This window comes from Cololabis saira, chromosome 11 (genome assembly GCF_033807715.1).
Source record: "Cololabis saira isolate AMF1-May2022 chromosome 11, fColSai1.1, whole genome shotgun sequence".
Lineage (NCBI taxonomy): Eukaryota > Metazoa > Chordata > Actinopteri > Beloniformes > Belonidae > Cololabis > Cololabis saira.
Window position 1 is genome coordinate 32,303,469 of NC_084597.1, and position 23,143 is coordinate 32,326,611.

At 39.3% G+C, this 23,143-nt stretch overlaps 1 protein-coding gene across 1 annotated transcript; it reads right to left on the bottom strand.

The window, feature by feature from the left end:
* Positions 1-22: 22 nt before the first annotated feature.
* LOC133455371 (ras-GEF domain-containing family member 1B-B-like) lies at positions 23-18,539 on the bottom strand. The gene is made up of 14 exons (XM_061734366.1): positions 18,347-18,539; positions 8,496-9,011; positions 8,259-8,381; positions 7,871-8,008; positions 7,510-7,725; positions 6,057-6,131; positions 4,119-4,211; positions 3,848-3,950; positions 2,987-3,066; positions 2,776-2,871; positions 1,865-1,960; positions 1,523-1,646; positions 1,369-1,441; positions 23-1,280 (listed from the first exon to the last, which is right to left on the bottom strand). Exons 2-14 carry the CDS (start codon positions 9,003-9,005, stop codon positions 1,247-1,249), a joined length of 1,761 nt encoding a protein of 586 aa, XP_061590350.1. The 5' UTR covers positions 9,006-9,011; positions 18,347-18,539; the 3' UTR covers positions 23-1,246.
* Positions 18,540-23,143: the final 4,604 nt, after the last annotated feature.

Consider the following 23,143-nt stretch of genomic DNA (forward strand, 5'->3'; position numbering starts at 1 on the left):
GACCAAAGCAAACCAAACAATATGATATTTTATCCTATTTATTTGAAAGAAAAGAAAAAACTTTCTCTCGTCTTCAGTACATGTACCTTGACTGATAACATGAAAGATACACAAAAATCGTAAAAATACATGACAAAACACACTAAAAAACAACAAACATAAAACAATAGCATCACTTGTATTTATAGCTAGATATTAAAGGCTCACACTCACATGATTGGAGATGGGGTGCAGAGGAGGTTCACATATTCTGCTTCATTCTGACCAGAAAAATGTGTTTTTTTTTCTTTTTACATATATGAACTGGTGTTGTAAAAGCTTACCATCACAGAGCCAGCCAACCAGCAACAAGCTCATGGATGAAACTTATGGTGATTACAAAGAAAAACAAGCTTCTTATACAAAATACAGCTTAATGCCATAGTATAAAACTCAAAATTTGTCACCAAATCTTACAATACACAAGAACACACAGAAGTGCATTTTGTTTGAGTATGCATGATGCTGCTCTCACTTATGCAATTTTGCATCACTAATAGCCATAGTGCACACATTACATGTTGAAAACAGATAACATGGCTATTACAAATCATCTTACTGAGTATGTGGCAAATGCAGTTGAATTGTTTGAATGACACGGTGTTAAAGATGAATGACTGGAGGTGCAGCAACAGCACTTCTACAAGCACTTCATAGCCTGTTATTGATAACACAGATAAATGTAAATCCATTCTTCCGTTGGGGTGTCTTGTCTCGCTCTCCATGATGCACACATCAGCAGTGCTCATGCAGCAACCAAAAATAATCAGGTCCGTCTCTGTCCGTGGAAAGCCGGAATCCCTCCAAAGCTGGAGTCCCTCCACACCGATTCTCTTTCCCCAGTTGTTGAAATATAAATCCACACACTTGGTCAAACGTCTTATATCGTATCTTTACAAGGGGGGAATGTTGGAAAAAGCCAAGTGGGAATTTGATTCAAAAATCCAGGCTCTTGGTGAGAATAATCAGGTTTAGAAATGATTTCATTTTGTGGAGGATCTCCAGTATTTCTCTGGATTACAAGTGGTTACAATTTTCTGATATATAAATCATTTCTGCTTCTTGTGATCTCAAACATTGAGCAATATTCTTGTTTGTTATTCCATGGAAAAGTACTTAAGTCCAAGGTGTAAACTTTGGCATGGAAACAATCTTTAAAACAGCTGATTCATTTACAGTCTGTAGAGCAGAAGGGGTCGTCTCGCTTTTAAGACCGGTTCTCTCGATGAAGAAGGGAAGATCTGAGAAACGACACATAAGAAGCCAGCGTCATTGCACTGATAAAGTTGTTTCACATTTGCAACAACAGAAACACAGGTTTCCACCCACCTAAGAGATCGGCGACTGTCTTTCTCCATGTGGTTCTCGGGCCCTTCACTCTCATACGAGGCCAAATGCAGCTCTGCGAGGGTAAGACAAAGTTAGTTTCCTTTGCTCAGATCACACCTGGCACTTTAACTCAAACTGATGAATTGAAACTGACCGTCTTCATTGAAAACAGGTGTAGTGACAAGATACTGAAGGATCCGGCGATCTCTGTCAAACGGACATATGACCTGACGCCAAACCAGGAACTCGCTCACTTGCTTTGCAAGCTCCCAAAGTTTCTGTTAAGACAGACACCAAGATTAAGATACATGTGACGGGCTCTTACAGATCCAACAAAGACAAATAAAACTACAAGATGAAGAGTAAGATCACAGGGAAACCGCTGAGAGAAATGTGTTTCTCTTTTTAGCCACAAGGGGGAGACATTACACAACCTATGAAAGTCACTTCTCAGAGCCCAAACTTGGATTTTACTCTGAAACAAAACTGAACCAACCTCAAAGTTGATATGTCCGTTGGGAAGCCTGCTGGAACAGCCTTCATTCAGGAAGTAGATGTCTTTAATGAGGAGACTGAAGAAAGGGATCACAATCTGAAGGAGACATACATGTAAAATTCTAAATTAAAATCAATTTTCGTCCGCCTTGTTTGTAGATGATTTTCATTGGCTCATGTGTGTCCAGAGGTGTCAAAAGTATTCACATTCATTACTCAGGTAGAAGTATAGATACTAGAGTTTAAAAATACTCCTGTAGAAGTTGAAGTATCAACTCAAGTTTTTTACTCAAGTAAAAGTAAAAAAGTACTGGTTTCAAAACTACTTAAAGTATAAAAGTAAAAGTAATGTAAGGGGGAAAAAAGCCATTAAGGACAAAAGCCATTGAAAATGAATGCATCTTAGTATAATGCAAATATATTAAAGAACCATATATGTGTACTATTGAGCATCAACATGTGTTTCAGAGAGCAGCAGATATGATGACTAGTTGCCTATAAGTATTGTAATGGTGCAAAAAGTCAAACTTCAGAGGCATGTTATCATTTATCCTAACCTTTATTGGAATGTACATCCAAGTTTAGTTGCAGGAATCTGAGGGAACGGATGTAAGAACAAAACTGGACAAGAACATCTGAAACAACCACAACCAAATTCACTTTATCCGGATGGAGCAATTTAACTGGATAGTTTTTTTTTAAAGGCCGAAATGAAATAGAGTAACGAGGCTGTTTTTAAAATGTAAGGAGTAAAAAGTACAGATAATTGCGTGAAAATTTAAGGAGTAAAAGTAAAAAGTCGTCTGAAAAATAATTACTCCAGTGAAGTATAGATAACCAAAATTTCTACTTAAGTAAGGTAACAAAGTATTTGTACTTCGTTACTTCACACCTCTGTGTGTGTCCCCTCACCTTCTCCTGGCTGCTGTGTGCAGTCTCAGACCTCTGGGTGGCCCCACGGAGTGCAGTCCGGTAGTTACTGAAGTTACTAGAGGGGTCCATCTGGTGCTAAACCAGAGCACACAAAGGAGATGCCATGAACCACAAGCTCATGTGAGCACATACAGAGCAGAAAGCTTCAAAAATTGAAACACAAAACAGCCTCTGGAAATGAAATCCGTACCTCCAAGATTTCAAACTTGTCCGTGTTGACTTTGCTCCAGGTTTTCCTCAGTCTAGCCACAGGGTTCATATTCATCCCAGCTGAAAGATAGAGGAAGCGTGAGCACACAGAGTATAGATTTATAGACCAAGACCCCAGACAGGGAACAGGCCCCGCTGCTACAGGGCTCCACTAACTCATTTTATACTTCCCTAAACTGATTAGTGCTCGCCTAAACTCCAGCTGGCGCTGCATTTGTTGGCTTTAGTCAATTTAGTGGCTTTGCTATAAAGAAATAACTGGAGATTAACTTAACTAGTGTGCTCTTTTTTACAGCAAGTAATAACAGGGATTTGTAGTTTTTATCATTGAATTAAAAATAATGTTATAAATATCCATAATGAATGAATGAATGAATGAATGAATGAAAAACTTTATTTCGAACATGCTAAAAAAAATATATATATATATATATTTAAACCAAAGAACAATAGTTAAATAATAATCATAATAAATACAGTAGGCTATAATACAAATCATAACAATCATAAACAAAAACATGCCTCACTGGCTTTTTTTTTTTTTTTTCCTTTTTTTGCATGCTCGAAATGGAGCAGGGAGAAGTTAAAAAACGTAATATATATATATATATATATATATATATATATATATATATATATATATATATATATATATATATATATATATAATATACAGTTGTGACATATGTGAGGTGCTGCAAGATTTCCTTTTTCATTTCATGTGTATTTTTAGGTGCTGTGGTTTCTCAGACAACAGCCGTTAAAATAAGGTAGGAACGTGTACTTGTCTCTGATTACCACTTTAATTGACATTTTTCCTCTGTATGTTTCAGACACTCACTGATGATGGCCATGAGAGAGTTGAAGTTGCCGATGTTGAAGCACTCCTGCGCCACATCGATGAAGAACTCTATGATCCGCGCTCTCTGCTTCTTCTTTTGAGGCTTTGTACGAGAGAATAAAACAAACCATTAGAACTCTTTGTGTAAATATATGAATAAGCAGATACCCTTTAGTCTTTAGGACCAGTTTGACGAGTATGGGTAGTATAGTATTTGTGTGTGTGTTTGTCTGAGAAGCTGAAGGCAGACAGTCATTGAATTCTAGCTTACCATGCAGATCTCTGTGGCCACCAGGAAGCTCAGCCTGTTGAACCAGTTCACGTACGCCTCCAGGTTAGTGGTTTTACGCTTCCGAAAGAAACCCTGCAACATAAAACAAACAAAGAGATTAAAAAAGATGCTTGTTTAGCTTTTTCTTTTTTAAACTGTTTCCGTGATTGAATCCCTAACAAGCTTTGTGAGGAAAGAGGATTGACAAACTGGACAAGAAGATTATCCAGTTTGTCAGCGGTGAGATAATTATTTATTGTGGCCAAAAGATGGTAATGCACAAGAAATTTAATACAATGTTAATGTAAACAAAAAAATAAAATAAAAATAAATAATAACAGGTTAAAAAGGCCAAAACAATCTTGTGAATTTGAGAATACTGTTCATCTTTTTCATAAAATAAAGAACAAGTGGATTTCTGAGTGCTTTTTTTGAATTTGGGCTCATTATGATTTTCATATTTGACTATTTTATACAACAACACCAGACAGGATAATTATCTCTTGTAAAATACTGGTCATTTCGGAGGGGAATAACCTGCATTTTATTAATTTTACGCTGTAAAATTGACAGATTTCCTTGAAGGTCTTGTAACAGAACACTTTCAGCTTGTGTGTTGAGTGAACAAACACAAATGCAGCTCTTCTGAATAGGGATCATCACTGAGGCCTGTTGCTGCTAATAAACATTAAACCAGCGAAAGCAGAGCTAAAGCTGCTTTTGTGGTGGAAGCCATGCGCTTTGTTTCATTATAATCTTCTACCTCTTATGTTGGACAGTTTACTGATGCTTCCTAAACATGTCACAAACACGCAGACAATTGAAAACAACTAAAAACTGAAAATCAAAATTACTGAAACCCTCTTTAATACAACCATTAACTTGATCTATAAGTGAGGTAAAATATGGCCGTATCTGCACAATAATTGCAATCTAATAACTAATGTTAAGCCAAATGAAAGGAAATGGCTACTGGTGCTGTATAATTTTCCTTGCTAATAGATTCTGACAGCGTTCACACCCACACAACCTCTGGCCTGCGCACTGTTGCTATTTTCTTCTGGGCCCTTTGGTTTTTCACAAGACGTGTGGTTTCTGTGTGGTGAACCTGTTTTCCAGAGGTCTCCTTGTATAAATAAACATTATAAAAGCTCTGTATAAATAAATTCGCCTTGGATGTGATGATGCAATCCCAGAGCGGTGCGGCTCTATTAAAAGCTTACACAACACTTGCAGCCCACTCCACTCCAAACTTCCCCTCTACACTTCAGGACCCCTTTCACTGACTCAACCTCTCTTTTTACAAAGTGGCTCTTATATAACGACGGCAGCCGTGGTGGGAACGGTGTTCCGAGCAGCCAGTGAAACCTTGTTCTCGTCAGCTGTGCCGGATGAAAGACGAGCCTTCGGCCGGCTTGCAGGACCACTTAGGATTGAAGGAACCTCTCAGATATATATGCACACATGCACAGCCAGGCTTTTTTTAATCTGTGCTTGAGATTTTTTTTCAAAAGCTATGATAAAAATAGAGCAGAACCAGCTCTCTTCTATCTGGTAAGAGATTCATTCATGTGGTCCCTGAAGTAAATGAACTAGAATTAAAGTAAACCACAAATTACACTGGAAGCAGGCCCGGAGGACACTTCAAATTAAAATAATATCAAATTACTTAAAAATAACTACAATATATGTTTTTCTGTGTCAGTGCTTTAATGCTGTATTACAAACAGTTCTTGCTGCTTTTATTCTCAAGCTGTCTTTATGTAGGCAAACAATATGCAGCAGAATGGACCTTTCATCATAAAAATCCACAAACTGCTACAAGTAAAAAGCAAATGAGAGCATGTGAAGCTATCATTATGTTCAATGTTGGAAAGACTTAAGGGATTGCTAAAAATTTGAAATGAAAGCACACGCATGCCAAGTTTGAAATTGTACCTTATGGTTCTCCAGTGGATCCTTCATGGCGAATGTCTGGATGAACTCTTCGGGACCGATGAAGCTCAGTCTGTCCTGAAGGTGGAAACCAGGAAGAGAGGAGAGTCAGACAACAGCGGTGACACTAAGATTGCAATTCAGTTTATGAATACAAGTTTAAAAGTTCATTTTGTGACTCACACTGCCAGAGGAAAACAGAGCCTCTCAGTTTTAAACAACCTTCTGTCAGAAACACTACAGTAAAACAGCCCGCCCCAGGGTTTGTGGAGAAAACTATAAAATCCAGTAATGAGATTTTAACATGTAATTGAACTTTTACATCTTGGTTATGAAAGTCTGTCTATTTATATGACCAAAGTAATACATTTTGGTTGTGTAAAAGAAAAAGCCTAAAGGAGAGCACTTTTCATCAGACGCAGATACAGAACATCAACGGTCAGGGAGACTTAGCACTAGGGGTGTAACGATACACTAATCTCACGATACGATACGATATAGCAGTATTTTTTTAACAACCTTGAATGAGGTAGTCATGAGGAAATTGTCTTTTATTTGAAAGACACAAAATACAAAATAATGCTGTGCGTTTGCCCTATTGTTACAGTTTGTAATTCTTTATAACTGTTTTAAAGAGAAAGCCAGGCCAAACATTTTCCACAAACTGAACTAAAAGTAAATGTCAGGTTTGCATTATGCATCTTCAGTTTCATACAATAAAAATATTTTGCCACAAACTGAAGTTTCTCTCATGTATGATTTGACTTTTTTCTTTTCCAGAAATTTAACAACTAAAATTAAATAAATAAATAAAAGTAAATAAATACATACAATTTTACATCATAAAAAAGATTGACTCATGCTCACCTTATAAGTGTAAGAGGAGATTTATTTTTGTTAAGGTTATTTTGGTAATTCAGGGTTCATTATTTAATAGATATATTCTTTATATTCTGATGTAAATCAGGGACTATAATGACACTAGTCAGTTTATCTGTAGTTGTTAGTATGTTTTAGATTGGGCGGAGTGATACAGCACTAGATGCTGTGTTGATGTTCTAAAATCCTACGCTGTTGAGGGACATTAAAGTACACTGGAACTCAGCAGAAGTTGTCTCCGTTTTTATCCTACTCACGACCCCAAAAAGGTTTAATTTAATAAGGTAAGGCTTCACTCTACACCAGACTTACATAAGTAAAGGTTCAGAGCTCAAAACGGGACCGCAAAACGGGACTAGTTTCTTCTGAGCGGAGTAAGATTTTGGTCCGCGCGGTCCGGCCGCGGTCGGATGCGCGTTACTAGTCAACACAATAGATTAATATTAATAACCCAATATCGTGATACACTTTGTCACCTCCACGACACGTATCGTGACGTTTTTGTATCGCGAAATTTCGTGGCACGATATATTGTTACACCCCTACTTAGCCCCTATCCAACCTCCAAACATCTTACCAGTTCAATGTGCGTGAGCTGCTGGGCGAGGACGAAAGGGTCGTCACACAGGTTCAGAATGTCGCTGCGCTGAGCTGAAGCCTGCTTGCTCTTCAGGGAAGCGGGGCGCTCCTGTGCCACGGCGTTGAGAGCCGCCACTGCCTCCTCATACTGGCCCAGGGCCGATAGACGCTTGATAAGACGTTGGGTCATCTGCTGCATGGCTCGCCACGAGTACTGGAAATGCCACACGTGAAAATAGCAGAAATCAACAGAATGCAGCGAACCAGGAGTAAGATCTAGTTATCTCTGGTCTTGTGCTGCACCTTCAATAATTCAAAAGTATAGTATTAATTGCTTGAAATGAGACTTTGGTGCTGACCTCATCCCCTCGAGCCACGTGGTGCGTCATGTCCTTCAGGCAGCGCATCATCCGCTCATCCCTAAAATCATATGGAAATGTTTCCGTCCACTCCGTCAGCAGCTGGACCAGCTTTGGTGCCACCTCACGGAAACGGATCTGAAAAACGTTGCAGGGAGCATTTAGCTTCATTCTCAAAGCTCTTACACAGCTGAATCTGTCATTGGACAAAATCCCCAAAGACATCCACCGCTGTTTCTATGATTCAAGCTTTTATGATTTGTTTTTTTGATCTATTGTTAGTTTGGTAATGGGAGTGATGTTGTGTGGGAGCAGGCGAGAGTGACGGGGAGAGAAAAAAATGACACCTACATGCATTTGTGCTTGTGTGTGTATGTAATCCACCCACCTTGTCCAGAAGGGCATCTCCAGACCTCTGCTGCTCCACACACAAGTGACAAACCCTCGTCATGAGCTCGTAGGGGTGCAAGAAGAGGCGTGAACTCAGCAGGAAAGTGAAGACATATGACCTCTGATGGTTGGGAAACAAAAGGCTTTTAGTTTAGCAGAAGAGACCACAGACGCACTCATCTTTTTCAGAATAAAGGCCATTCAGAAGTGCAAAATAAAAACAACAAACACTTACATCGGGGTAGTAGTCCACGGTAGGAACCAGGTGCTGGATCAGCGCCTCCAGAGACGCCGAAACCAAACTGTTGTCATGGTAACACATCTCCCCATAGCTGGTGGTGATCCCGTGTCCGTAAAGTCGAGCTTTGGCCGAAGCCGTGTTGCTGCGGCAGGACAGTTCACCGCTGCTCGTGTGGGGATGCGCTCGGCCCGGACAGGTCGTGCTGTGCTGGCGAGGGCTGTGAGGCGGCGGGGAGGAGTACGGGTTCTCTGTAACTGCACAGTTGCTGCTATAATGATGCTCCTTCGCAGTCATAGAGGAGACAGAAGCACTGCGATATGCGGTGTGAGGGTGCGGCACGTCGTAGGGGTTTTCTGCCGTGGAGTAGGAACCGTTGTAGACGTTGTCCCGTGATGGTTTCGGGGCAGTGTTGCTGCGGTACGGACTCTGAGGCTGCTGGTGGTTGTTGTTGTTGTAAGTAGTGCAGGAGTTGAACTTCCCAGCATACGGGGTTGTGGGAGGCATGATGATCTTTACAAGAGACACATTAAAGAAGAAAATAACTATACATGCATGATTTCAATAAACAAAGGGGTGACAGAAAAATGAAAGAAAAAAAAACGTGTAGACATTTGGGCCAATTCAACAACTTCAAAACACCTGGGAAGGGATTTACAAAAGAGATGTACATACAGTAGATTAAGGCTAGAGAAATTTGGAATAGTTGTAATAACAACCTAAACATGTGTAGTTCTATCTTCGAGTTTAAGAAAATGTTTAAAGAAAATACTGTAAATAAATATAAAATACTATAATTATAAAGTATACTATCAAAAACATTCTAGAATGTGACACATCAATTTTATATTTCATCTTTACTTATTTTTGTCTTCTTTATCTTTGTTTCCACGGAGTAAAAGCTAATGTCTCATACTTATGCTGATCATAAGAAAAAAGGGTAGGCACTATATATTGTTTTTTTTTCCTTTTCATCTTGTTCTGCAAAAAAGTGTGAACAAGCCGAAATAAAGATTCCTAACATAACATAACAAAAGTCTGTCAGAGTTTTTGGTATTTTGACAACGACTTAAATCTCCATCTAATGTGTAATTTCTTAATCTTCCCACAGGGGTTTCTACCAGTGACTAAGAAGGCCATGCGGAGAGCATGTGGTTCAGCCATTTTCATATGTAAACCACTCTGTGATGTCTTGTGCCAAATGCACAACGACACCTTCACTCTAGAAGAGACAGGATCACTTTGAACATCTCTTGGCTTAACCTGCAGTAACTCTCCCCCTCAGGGCATGAAGGCACGACGCCCCATATCCCAACAGCTTCTAGATCACTTACAAGCATGAGTCAATGCTTCAAGTTTGTCATCTAAATATATATCTCATGTCTCTTGTAGCTTGTCTCTTGTAGTATGGATCATTTGTCTGAGGCGCAAGGTTGAAATGTTGTACCACAGATGTTGTAAAGCTACACATCAGCTCAGATAATCAGAGTTTTGTTGGGTGGATTGAAAAGTCAAGTTAGCTATGGTGTACCAAGGTTTGAGTGGATCGTATGCGTTTGCATTTACTCATTTATGACCAGACAACAATGGACCAAGGAGGTTAGAAGTTTTAAGCATTCAATAAGAGAACCAATGGCTGATTGATTTCATGGAAAACCATGCCAACAGAAAGCTGAGAATGAGGAAATGTAAACTTTAAACAGTCATACTGTAGTTGAGTGTAACAAATGCAGCGGTGTGGGCACTGATTGCAGCCGTATTGTGTCTCTCCTTTCTCCGATGTCGTTCCCATGTTGCGTTCTCAGTTTATCCCCACCACGCTTCAGTAGGTTCCACAGTTAAACAATATTATTCATTTTAATTTACAGCTGAAAGGTGTTCAAAATATGTTATCTGTTTTTGACCCTTTCCGTTTTTAACATCTAAGCAGCAAACTCATACCTGCGTGTCCGGATTATGCAGTTCACTTAAGCTAGTCTGAGATCTGTCAGTCAGCTAAATTACTCAGTACGGGGACTACTTTTCAACTGTACATGCTTATAGATTATTTTCACCTCTCTGTGATGTGATAGATTCTTTATTCTGACTTTAAAGAACACCAAGAATAAACTGTTGAATGGATAAAATTGTTATCCCTTGAATGACATAAGTTTGGAAGTGCATAGTTTTCTTTTGCTCCAGAACCCTTACGTTGTGTTTTTGTTTTCTTGTTCAAACAAAGATCCAAAACCCCAAACTCAGCTATGAACGTAACAGTTATCTCAGCTTCATAATTGGCATTAATTACACAAAAATGATACGTTCTCACTACAGTCTGTAATCCGGAGCTGATCCTGCTGTTGAAAACGCCACAGTGAAAAGACCATCCTTAAGTCAACATGAAGAGTCACAGTCACAGCTACAAATGTTTGCTGCTGCAATGTTGCTGATTTCCTGCTTTATGGTCTGTCAGCCCACCTCTTTTCCTGGGAATGCAATATTATGAAAATATCTGTTTGAGTAACTCTGCCACACAAAGCAGAGATTTACAAGTGTCTGAGAGAATAATCACAGTTAATCACATAATGTTACCCCTCCCCTGTTTATGCCTTTGTGATGTCAACATCAGAGCCATATCTCCTTGTGAAACACTTTCTCTCAAAAGCCCATTAGTTGGCAGAATTTCTACAAATCAACTTTTAAGCACTGATTTTCTTCCCCCATTGCCCTTACATAAGTGCATCTTGTGTTACATTCTTGAAACAAAGTTGTTGGCAGCTGTGCAGGGGGGGAACACCTCGACAGATGGGGGATCTCAAGTCAGCAATGATTTTCTGTCTTAATGGTTGACATAATTGGATCTGAGGTTGGTAAGCTGATCCCAGATCACTACCGTGGCGTGCTTTAACTCTGGAGCCATCTTTATCCTGCCACTGTCTGTCTTGGCACCACATGCACATGCACACACACACACACACACACCGCACACACAGTGACACACACACTGAGCCAGAACACAAAAAGGTCCTGCAGACTTTCGTTTGTCCATCATAGCGCCAACAGAGGAGTGTCTGCCTCTGCCAATATCTTTGACACACACACACACACACACACACACACACACACACACACACACACACACACACACACACACACACACACACACACACACACACACACACTCACACCCCTGTCCGCCATGGCGCCTAGCCCCATGCCGTTATAATCCAAACACACATGCCACACATAAACACACAATAGTAGGAGCGACCCCCACACACACGTGTGTAGCACGGCTCCTGGCATCCCGCCGACGTAAACCAGTCCAGCTCTGAACTCTGTGATCTCCGCCTGCTGTTCTCCTTCTACTCGGGTAAAAGATCACAGCCTCTTTACCTTCCTTATTTTACAAAAAAGCAGTCTGTTGTAACCGAGCTGAGATAAGAAATATTCCCCCTGGTATGAATGCCCTTCTTTCCTCTCACCCTACGTTTCTTTTCCCAGTAAAAGCGGAGCAAAACAAATCTGAAAACCTAAAACCAATCTTGGTTTTTCCAGACTGACTTCCTGAAAAGTTGACCCTTTGGATAGTTGTGGCTTCCAGGCTGCAGTGCTGAAATTGCACTCTTTCTAAATCATAGGTTGAACTCCGGTAAATGGCCAGAATGATGGCACTGGGCATCATTTCACATTAGAAGGATTGTTTACAACCCCTTGTTTGTAAACTTTGTAGATTACAACCTATAGAGGCGGTTTAATGTGGTTACGAAGATGCAGGAAAATGAAGAAATGCACAACTGTGTAAGAACATTAAAAAACCTTTGTTTTTCCTCTCACACTTAATCGTTTAAAGTAGTAAAGCAGAAGTTTTGATAGAATCTCTTTCCACTAGGGATGGGCGGTATGGACTAAAAAATGTATCACGATAATTTCTGGCATTTATCCCAATAACGATAAAAATGACGATAAAAAAATACCAATTCAACTCCACCTTTGTAACTATAAATCTATCTCACTCTCAGATCCTCCATGTTTGTTACACAAAAACCTCATCAACGGGAATTTATCCTTCTTTCTTTCTTTCTTTCTTTCTTTCTTTCTTTCTTTCTTTCTTTCTTTCTTTCTTTCTTTCTTTCTTTCTTTCTTTCTTTCTTTCTTTCTTTCTTTTAGGCTCATTTCTTTCTTTCTTTCTTTCTTTCTTTCTTTCTTTCTTTCTTTCTTTCTTTCTTTCTTTCTTTTAGGCTCATTTCTTTCTTTCTTTCTTTCTTTCTTTCTTTCTTTCAGGCTCATTTCTTTCTTTCTTTCTTTCTTTCTTTCTTTGTTTCTTTCTTTCTTTCATTCAGGCTCATTTCTTTCTTTCTTTCTTTCTGGCTCATTTCCTTCCTTCCTTCCTTCCTTCCTTCCTTCCTTCCTTCCTTCCTTCCTTCCTTCCTTCCTTCCTCCTTTCCTTGTTTTCTCCCTTCCTTCCTTCCTTCCTTCTTCCCTTCCTCTTTCTTTCCTTCCTTCCTTCCTTCCTTCCTTCCTTCCTTCCTTCCTTCCTTCCTTCCTTCCTTCCTTCCTTCCTTCCTTCCTTCCTTCCTTCCTTCCTTCCTTCCTTCCTTCCTTCCTTCCTTCCTTTATCGTTTTTACCGCTATATGACAAATTCTTACCGTGGGGAATTTTTTTGACGGTATATCGTGAACGGTAAAATATCACCCATTCCTAGGATGGCATTGGTTTTGTATAATATATAAAGCACCTCAAATGCAACAACACAATTCGTTGCTTTATATAAACTACTTTCTGTCTTTTCAATGAGATCAGAACATTTTTAGTGTAGTCTGACCTTTAAAGCTGATTTTTTTTTTCCTTAATCATTTAATGTGCTTTAACGGACACCTAGCTTTGCTGAGCCCAACAGGCCGGTGGGGGTTCTCCAACAATAAAGGTATTATCTCTCCTGTCGTGGCATTAACAATGACACAAAGACCCCCAGGAGGAGATGAGAGCAGATCACAGCAGATCGGACACACACGGCAGCTTTCACAGACTTGTTTGTCGCTGCTGTCTGGTCGTACGACGCCCTGCTTGTACCAAAACCATGGCTGGGATCATTCCTACACCGGTCACACCAGTAAAGCAGACCTAATGGTTCTTCTGGCTCATTTAATCTGACATAAAGAGTTATAATCTGCCTTTTTCTGCATAGGTACAATAGGAATAAAGGAATTTCCCTTCGTCGGCGTGGTAGAGGAGCATATCTAGACTAATATGTTGACGCAAGCAGAAATGACACATGTGAATTGAAGGTTAGAAGCAATTTGGGTTTTGTGAAAAACAGACTTAGGGCTCCTGGATCTGTACGCACACAACACACATGGGGAAATAAAAGTATACAAACAGTCTGTGGCTAACTTAGTCATCCTGACTTGTGCTTATTCAAAACAAACTGACTCCAGTGAGCATCTACGGACTTGCTGACCAAATAACAGTCCCTGCAGAAAGCCCTGGTAATTAACTCCAGCAGCAACTAAAAGAAGATTTGTTTGCAAAGACTCCTGCTTCTTGTGACGTCAAGCCCAATTCTGTAAATCATGCTGCAGAGAATTTATTCACAGTAGCTGCAAAAGCACCGTGAAGCGGTAGAAATCTTGGCAAGAGTGGGACATCGCGTCATCGCAGCTTAGTTTATCTGAGAGCAGAGAACAATTTAATTAGTTCCCGCGAGGCTCTCGCATTCACGACAGGGGTGAAGTTCAGCATGTCCTGAAGGTTAACACAACGTGGACACTTAAAAAGTTGTCAGGCGAAGCTTTCTGCTGGGCTGAAGGAACAGCCTGCGTCTGATAAGAGGAGCTGTAAAACAATTTGTCATCGTGATAAGACTCCAGGGTAGTGTACTGCTATCTTCACTCTACTTTGTACCTGGTGTACTTTGACACTAATAAGTTGCAGCAGGTCAGGGGTGTGTCAGCAAGAGCATGCTAGTCTCCTTTTCTCAATAAATGAGGCAAAGGTTCAGCCTGTGTTCACATCACTTACGTGTGGTTTCATCGGTGCATACTTGACAGTTTTTACATGCACAAGAGTTAACCCTTACATAACCTTATAGTCAAGAAAAAACAAGGATAGAGCTGTTTGAGAGCATTTTTCTCTCATGCTTTGAGTTGACATCTTATATCAGAGAAGCAAAATATCAAAGGAAATAAGAACCGAGTCTATGACATGTGACAATCATTGAACATTAAATCTCTGTTCGGCACTGATACTCCCTTAATGACCACCTGCACTACCAACACACCCTGCCCTGGACTTATTCTGCTGTTGAACGACTGAAAGGGGACATGTGAAATAAATCTGGCGTGAAAGCATGCTTTTGAGGGTCTGAAGTGACCACCAACTAAAAGAAAAGTCGAGATAATGCTCTTTTGGCACTTAGTTTGGCGCCCGAGTATGAAGACCTGCTACTCAGAGGGGAGCTTGCAGATTTGCAGGGTACTGTGACATCACAGATCCAGATCACAGTACAAAAAGTCCAGCTTGTCCATCTTTATCTCCACCCAGTTTTATATCTTTTTATCATTTGGCGCACCTCTGAAATAGGTAGCGCAAAGCTACAGCACCGATTTTGAAAGGCCAAACAAAAAAAATGTACGAAGTGAAAAACATCTTTTCAAGCATTCCTTACTCATCTTCTCTTAAAGGGATTGTGACATGAAAAACACATTTTTTATTGATTTTTTGTGTTTAGTGTGTGTCTTGACATCAATTACACCCAAAAAAAAAACGAACTTTTAACATTCATTGTATTGTGTGCTTTCTGGGAATTTCCGCATAATTATGCAAAAACGGCGGGGCCGGGGAGCGAGGCAATGATTGACAGGAAAGGGGGAAAAGGACGCGTTTTTCACTGCTCAAAAAACACCGTCATAACAAAGCCAGGCATGGAGTACTGGAGTGAAGTTTTTCTTGTTACACCCTTTTAGACACATTTGAGGGATATTGGCCAAGACTTTTAATAGTGTTAAAAGCATATTAAAAATTATGTCACAATACCTTTAAGATCGTCATACGTTACTGAAACACATCCAACAAAAACGATGCAATACAGATGATCAAACCAGTCAAAACAATGACCAACACGCACATGATTTGTTTTTTCACATGTTTTGCCATGCATTGACCATATTGGCCATTAGAAGCTACATCCATCTCTTTCCACCCACGCTTCTTTGTGTTTCAGTTTTGTTTTTTGTTTTCGTCTTTCTGTTGTGTGTTGCTTTAATGCCCCGCCAAGCTCTCACAGCTGATTCCTCACCACCAGGACTCACACGTCATCAATGAACCAAGCCAAACACCCCAGTGAATTGGAAGCCATCGGAGCAGAGGCCAAACAAACACTCGAGGAAGTGTGTGGGTCAGATGAGGCCCGCGGCCACTGTCAAAACACCAGAGAATGGGCTGCTTGAAAACACTGCACCTAAATCTGATAGAGAGGCAAACAGAGCCGGACACAGACACCAGACTCAGATTGACCTCTCAGATATGAGGAACACAGTTCACCCAACGCTGTGTTCAAACACCCATTTCCTCGTGTGTTACCACACACAACAAACCAACACACCTGCCTCTTGGATCATCTGGCAGGCTAGTACAGTATTAACCTCCAGCTTGAAAGGATAAAGACACTTTATCTGCTCTGGTGCTTGGATGTAATAAACCTAAGCTGGTCTGGGGTGGGGGGTGGTCCTATGGTGCTATCTGCCAGGCCCACACACACAAATGCATATTTTCAATTAACTATAAACTAGTGCGATTAATCGATTTTAAATCTAAATCGGATTTATTAATCACAATCGATGTTAAAAAAAGGAAAATCGGAAAATCGATTTTCCTTTTTTGCACCTGCTGCATTACAGACAGAGCTCGTCTAGTCATCTTTATTTGGTCAAGAAAATTGTAAATGTTGTCACTTTACTAAACTCAAGGAGGATTTACAGTATCTTTCAATTGCACTTCATTCCCAAATTCCCAAATTCCCAAATTTGTTTGCTATTTTTCTTTAAAAATAAAGATAAAATATTTGAAACAATTTATTCCATTGTCTTTTGTAGTTTTACCAAAAAAATCGAAATCGAAATCGAAAATCGGGTTTTCAGAGAAAAAAATCGGGATTTTATTTTTGTCCAAAATCGCCCAGCCCTATTATAAACCCATAGATATCACAAATCTCAGCCTCACAGCAAATTCAATTCAATTCAATTCAATTCAATTCAATTCAATTCAATTCAATTCAATTCAATTCAATTTCATTTTATTATCCCCCAGAGGGGAAATTCACTTTACAGGGGGGGATAAAACCAAGAAACATAAAAGGCACAAAAACACAGAGCACATTCACACAGCTAGGACAGAGCAAAGTTGAAGCATTTAACATAAATATGGATGTCTTTATAACAGGTATTGCATCATAATTTGATTTGAATGCCAGTTCTGAACGCTGCGTGTGCCCACCTAGACCACGTAGGTGGTAATTCTGAATGAGGTTAAGCATTTAATTTGAGTTTTATTTGAGCAGTCTGCTGCAAAGTTATTTGGGCGGTAGTGAAAACTGGCACTCATTACAGCAAGTGAAGGGGCTGCTGGTTTATGAAGAGGTGTGTGGAGGGAATAAAGCTTTTTAAAGTCTGTTAGACAAAACATTAAAACGCCTCAGACACGCATTCTTTCTTCTCTTCCCTACATATGCTCACACACACACACACAATCTGTTAGGGCTGTTTTTACAGAGAAACACACAGCAGACCACACGTTTGGTACACATGATGGGCTCCTGACTGAGTCATAACACAGTAAAAAGCAAAGCTGCCTGTGAAGCAGGCGTGCTGTGAGCACAGTCCCCTCACAGGTGCTCCTGACTAATGTTTGCTGGTGTCTGCCAGCCTCATTATAAACTCACATGGGTGGTGAACAATAACAACAACAACAAATGTAAGGCTTCACTGGGAACAAGCTGGACGTGCAGAGGATGGAGTTTGCATTTAGTCACCCAATCACAAATCTGTGCAAAACAGGGTGATTTCAAAACCCAATCTCGGTTGTGAATCGATGTGTTTAGTGGAAGTAGGTGGTAAAGATCAGAAAGGAGAAGGAAACATAACTTTCAACCTGCGAAAGTTGCTTTCGCACAATAAAGGATTTTTCTACCTTTCTTATGTTGAAATCAAGGGGCTACCCTGAAATATTTGCGCCAATTTATGGAAATGTCTAATATTATAATAGAATAGAATAGAATAGTTACTAAACATTAGTGATGCCATTTTTTTTTTTTTTTTATATATTTTTATTCTGAATGAAAGCAGGTTTTTCTGTATCTATCAAGCACTCATTATAAAAAGCTTTTCTTTATTTAATAACTACTGTAGGGTGTACAGTGTAGATTTAATAGGTATACTTCTGTAAATATGAGGCGCCAATATTTTATCAGAATGAATCAGATGATGCTGAAAATGTCTACTTTCTTACAATAACAACAACAACAAATGTTGTGGTGGTATATATATATATATATATATATATATATATATATATATATATATATATATATATATATACTGGTATATATATAATCTCGGTAGTGAATCGATGTTTTTAGTGGAAGTAGGTAGTACAGCTCAGAAAGGAGGAGAAGGAAACACAACTTTCAACCTGCGAAAGTTGCTTTCGCACAATAAAGTACACTTGTTTTGTTTTTTTAGCACTATTATAACATATTTAAGACTTTAGCAATAAATGCCAATTGCGATACAGCTTTTTTTTGACCACAGAGTTTAATTACGACTAAACAGAGGTGGTATGTTTCGGTAAATGTCACTTTTGGAGGACCTACCTATGATGCGGTGCCGCTCCGAGTCCCAATACAATCACTGCACAAACGGAGAAAAGGGAGAAAAGACACAAGACCAGCTCAACCAGCTGCAATGTCTCCCTCGCTTATCGCTCAGAAAAAAGATAAGTCTCTCAGCAGTGAGTCCGCGCCACGCTCTCCTCCATTGTATCTCTCCTCTCCTGCTTTAGAGTCAATTATTTGAACCAGCGGAGCAGTAGTGACTGAAGCCTGATTTATGGTTCCACGTTAAATCGACGGCGTAGCCTACGGCGTAAAGTACGCGTCGCCGCGCACTTTATGCCGTACGCTCTGCGTCGGTGTAACGCGGAACCATAAATCAGCCTTGAGCAACAAAGCAAAGCCGTATTCAAATGACTCTCTTAGAGCCGGGAAAACCGACCAATCAGAGGGAGGGGGCGGCACCCCAGGGGAGGGGCGCCAGCCAATGGGAGAGGAGCTGTCGGAAAAATTGAACTCCCAGCGCGTCCTGATTGGCTGGTTCAGTGAAGTCTTTTCAACGCTTCCAAAAGACAAAAAAAAAGTGTGTTTTTGTTGGAGAGCTGAAATATGGAAGGTGTAAGGTTTCCTCCTGGAATGTGAATGGTTGTGGCTGGATGGTGGTCTCAGGGATTTTAAAGACGTACACTTGTAAGATTTACATCTTTTGAGTGGTTTTAGTTTGACTTTATGCAGCTGTACAGTATGTGTTAAATTATGTCAAAGCACGTTTTCCAATTTTTTTTTTTTTTTTAAAGTTAGCCATGACCAAATGTATTGCTTGAAAAATTAAAAAGTATAGTATTCAGCAATCAGCATTGCTTCAGATTGTTGCTTTTGAGGATTTTTCTACCTTTCTCATGTTGAAATCAAGGGGCTACCCTGAAATTTGTGCCAATTTATGGAAATGTCTAATATTATAATAGAATAGAATAGTTACTAAACCTAAACATTAGTGATGCCATTGCTTTATGAAGTTATATATATATATATATATATATATATATATATATATATATATATATATATATATATATATATATATATATATATATATATAAATGTCACCGGTCTGGCTTAAACTGAACAAAATGAAAATAGTGGAGATACAATTTACCTAAGAACAGAATAAAGGGTGAACTTTAATCCACAGAGTGCATGAATAGGCCTCAGAATATCTGATGACAGTGGAATACAACCTCTTTTGAAGCTAGTTTGTTGTTTTAAAGGTGCAGTGGATATGATTTAGTGACATTTACCTCTGAAAATGTAAAACTGTAACTAACTGAATACCTTCACTCCACCCTCCCTCTCCAAGTGAGTAGGGGAAAATATAGTGGTTGTGGGGAAAAACAAAAAAGAAACTCTGAAAGACTGTCTCTTGAGCTGGAGATCAAATTTTTTAGCTCTGGGCTGCTATAAAATAATGGAGGCACAGTGAATCATGTAATGAGAAGAGTTATGAAAAGCCTTTCTGCCAAAGAAATTCACTTAGGTGTCATACAGTGGAGCCTCAGATCTTGACAAATCAAACAATCTCCGTATGTGACGCCATTTGATTGAAGCTGACCGCAATGTACCTAAGCAGTTAAAGTTATTTTGCAGGGACTACTTTCCAACATGAAAAATTCCAGCTGAGGTTCTGATGATAAACTGTAAACCAAAAAAAAGATCATCTTTCATTTTTGATCAGACATGGTACCTTCCTGCACTGTTGGATATTTGATCGCTGGCAATCATGTACATACATGAACCCAGAAATATGACTACAAAGCAGTCCGTGATGAGCTGACATTAGATTGGCAGAGGGGCAAAGAAAAAAGAAAATCCTAAAAGCGGAGTGCTCAGAGCTGTTTGAAGCCTGAGCTTTTAGCTCCCATTCTTATATATATATATGTATATATATACATTCCCTCATTATGTGAAACTTAGACCACATTTAAAACAACCATCCACACTGTAAAGCTCATGAAAAAAACAATGCCCCCTTTTAAGCTTTTTTTGAGATAACTCTTTGTAACCACATATACAGATTAAAAAGGGTGGAGTTTGTGGGCTGGAGAAATTGCTAAATGGCAGGAATATTGCACTGTGGAGTTTACATTTGATGTTTATAATGAAAAAATGCATTGTTATTGTGTGGTAATGCAATTAAACTAACATTTAATTCGTTTTTGGCATCTGAATGGGCTGTTTGAGGCATCACTATAAAATATTGTAGAGCTGCTGCACGACCACTTTGTAACAGTTTAATTAAAAATGTTTACAATGCGAATGTATTATAATATATGAACTTATGTAACATGTATTCAGTCCCCTTTCCCTGACGTCTGTTCACTTAAGTTCATAAAAGTTTAAAGCCACCGACACAAGCCAAAGCTCCAGCACTGCTATAATTGTGCCTGATATGTGCAATGTGTAAACAGTTATTCAACTTATATCACAAAGTCCTTAAATAAAGTAAAAACTACATTCTTGTGCAACAATAAGCATACGGCACACAGTAAATCAGGATGGAGTCTTTTTGACATCTTCATGGCTTTACGGAGGACACAGCAAGAGTAAAACCATTTGAGCAGGAGGAAACTCAAACTGGAGGCAGTTCCTTTTAATGTTCAAGAGTTTAAAAAGCACACATCATCTGCTTTTGTAAATGTTTAGAATATACTGTAAATATATATACAATGCTCCTTCCAACAGTCTAATTTCCTCAGAAATATGGCAATTAAAGCAAAGGTGGTTGCACTCACATCCACCCCCTCAATTACACTGCTGCCATCCACCTCGCCCAATCCAATCCCTTTTCTTGCATAAACGTCGAATTACATAAACACTGCTTTAGACTCACAGCTGAGCTGGGTCCTGAGGTTGTGGGCGGTGCTCAGTTTTTGATCACTGACGCCTCTTACATTCTGACACATCACCATTCAGGCGAGAATAGCTGATTTCTGAGTCGTTCAGGCTGCAGGGTCTTCTCATTTCAATAACCCAACTCCTACACCAGACACCCCAGCACACAGCTTCCGCTTGTACTCAGATATTCGTAGCTCATAAATGCACTGAGACAAAAGTACGCCCATGCATACGTGCACATGCATCTTCCCCCGGTGGCACTTGACCTTTGTGGGGCTGATGAGAGCTCTCACTGGATTTGATTTGGCTCTTAACCATTCGATACAGCTGACCGTCCATGTGTTGCTGAGGACGACTTCCGGTAACATACAAGATCAACTATGTAAATGTAAATACAGTTCACCTCAATGAGTTTTTAAAGCTTTATACAGAACATGTGATGATTTCTGTGATGCTGATGATGTCATCAGCTGTCCAGTGATCTATTTGTTGGCTCCCATCAGTGACCATTAACGAATGATTAAATTATTTAAAAAAAAAGAGAGTCAAGTTGGGAAAAATTGACTGAAACAACACAAAAATATATGCATCTTCGTGGAAAGCCAGATTAATAATAATTATAAATAAATTAATAAATTATAATTATGTAGACCAGGTCTACTGTAGAAATGTGTGACAGTTATGATGATCCACAGTGTTCCATTTTTCATGCAAGAAAGTATAAATATGAGATAGAAAAGAGGAACAATGGTCTTTTTATGTGTTGATCTTGAAAAACAATATTTGAACCCAAAATGTGACTTGATGCCTGTAGCAAACATCGTCTGACAATTGAACAGTGATTGAACAGTGACTGAAACTGGAGCAAAGTTTCAAGCCTGGACAAAATAACTGGAAAAAAAACAAGTGGAAGTCCTGTATCTGAAGTAAACTGTAATTTACTTTATATCATGTGTTTTTCCTCTTGCAAAAACAAAGATATTTAAGTAGGCATACAGGCCAGGGGAAAAAATAGTTACAGGAAAAAACAAATTAACACACAAATTGCAATATCCCACAATTTTAGAACATCTATTGTGAAACCTTTTCTGTTATATGACTCTAAGTTGCACCACATGTTCCTGACTTTCATATTAGTCAATATAAAAGGCTGACCTTTTTTTAAACATGCACAGGGAAAACAAGGAAAGTATGACCCTTGAGTGTATAATTTGATACAGAGATATTATGAAACCACTGTAGTGACTAAAAAAGAGAGAAAACAAAGAAGAGGCAAACACAATATGAGAAATGTTTGAGACTTTTACTTTACTGATGTTCCACAGGTGAGGCTTGTATTTTATTCACTTATACAGCAGAGATTTCTTAAACATCATGTAAAAGCTCCACTGTAGCCTGAAGCTGAACTCAGTAGTGAATAAAAAAACCAAGATACAATTAACTTGTTTACCCAGCTCACAATATTGCAGGAGTTTCACTTTCTCTGATGCAGCTTACCACTCTGTCTGATTTAAAACTGATTATTAATTACATAGATGTTTGCTAAATCAATGCACAAAAACCCAAAATGTAATGTCTGACTGGCAGTGGGTTAGGGGTTTCAGGGAAATGGTGACATGGACAAAACAAGTGATGTCACTGGTCAGCAGCAGACTGGAGAGCTGCAGTAAGCGTGGATGGGATTAGACTGGGACAGCTGGGTGAGATCATTACAGTTCAGAAGGGGGTGTGGGGGCAAAGGGTGGGGACAAAAAGTGACATTAATGAGCTTCTGTAGTTTAGTTGTTTTTTTTTTTTTTTATAGGAATCGTATGCATGCATTTGAAAAAAAGTCAAATTTAGGCCCAGAAATAATCTGGCTTTGTTACAGTGTACGCCTACATGCTCTCACTGTTGTTTTTCATGTATGTTTAAAAGAAAAACAGGTTCAGAAATGAATCACAAACA

Excerpts from the sequence above, each read along its gene's own strand:
- LOC133455371 (XM_061734366.1), bottom strand. The coding sequence starts at position 9,005 with ATGCCTCCCACAACCCCGTATGCTGGGAAGTTCAACTCCTGCACTACT. Across the intron at positions 1,442-1,522 it reads ACCTGTTTTCAATGAAGACG|AGCTGCATTTGGCCTCGTAT; the intron begins GTCAGTTTCAAT and ends TTACCCTCGCAG. Across the intron at positions 1,281-1,368 it reads GACAGTCGCCGATCTCTTAG|ATCTTCCCTTCTTCATCGAG; the intron begins GTGGGTGGAAAC and ends GTCGTTTCTCAG.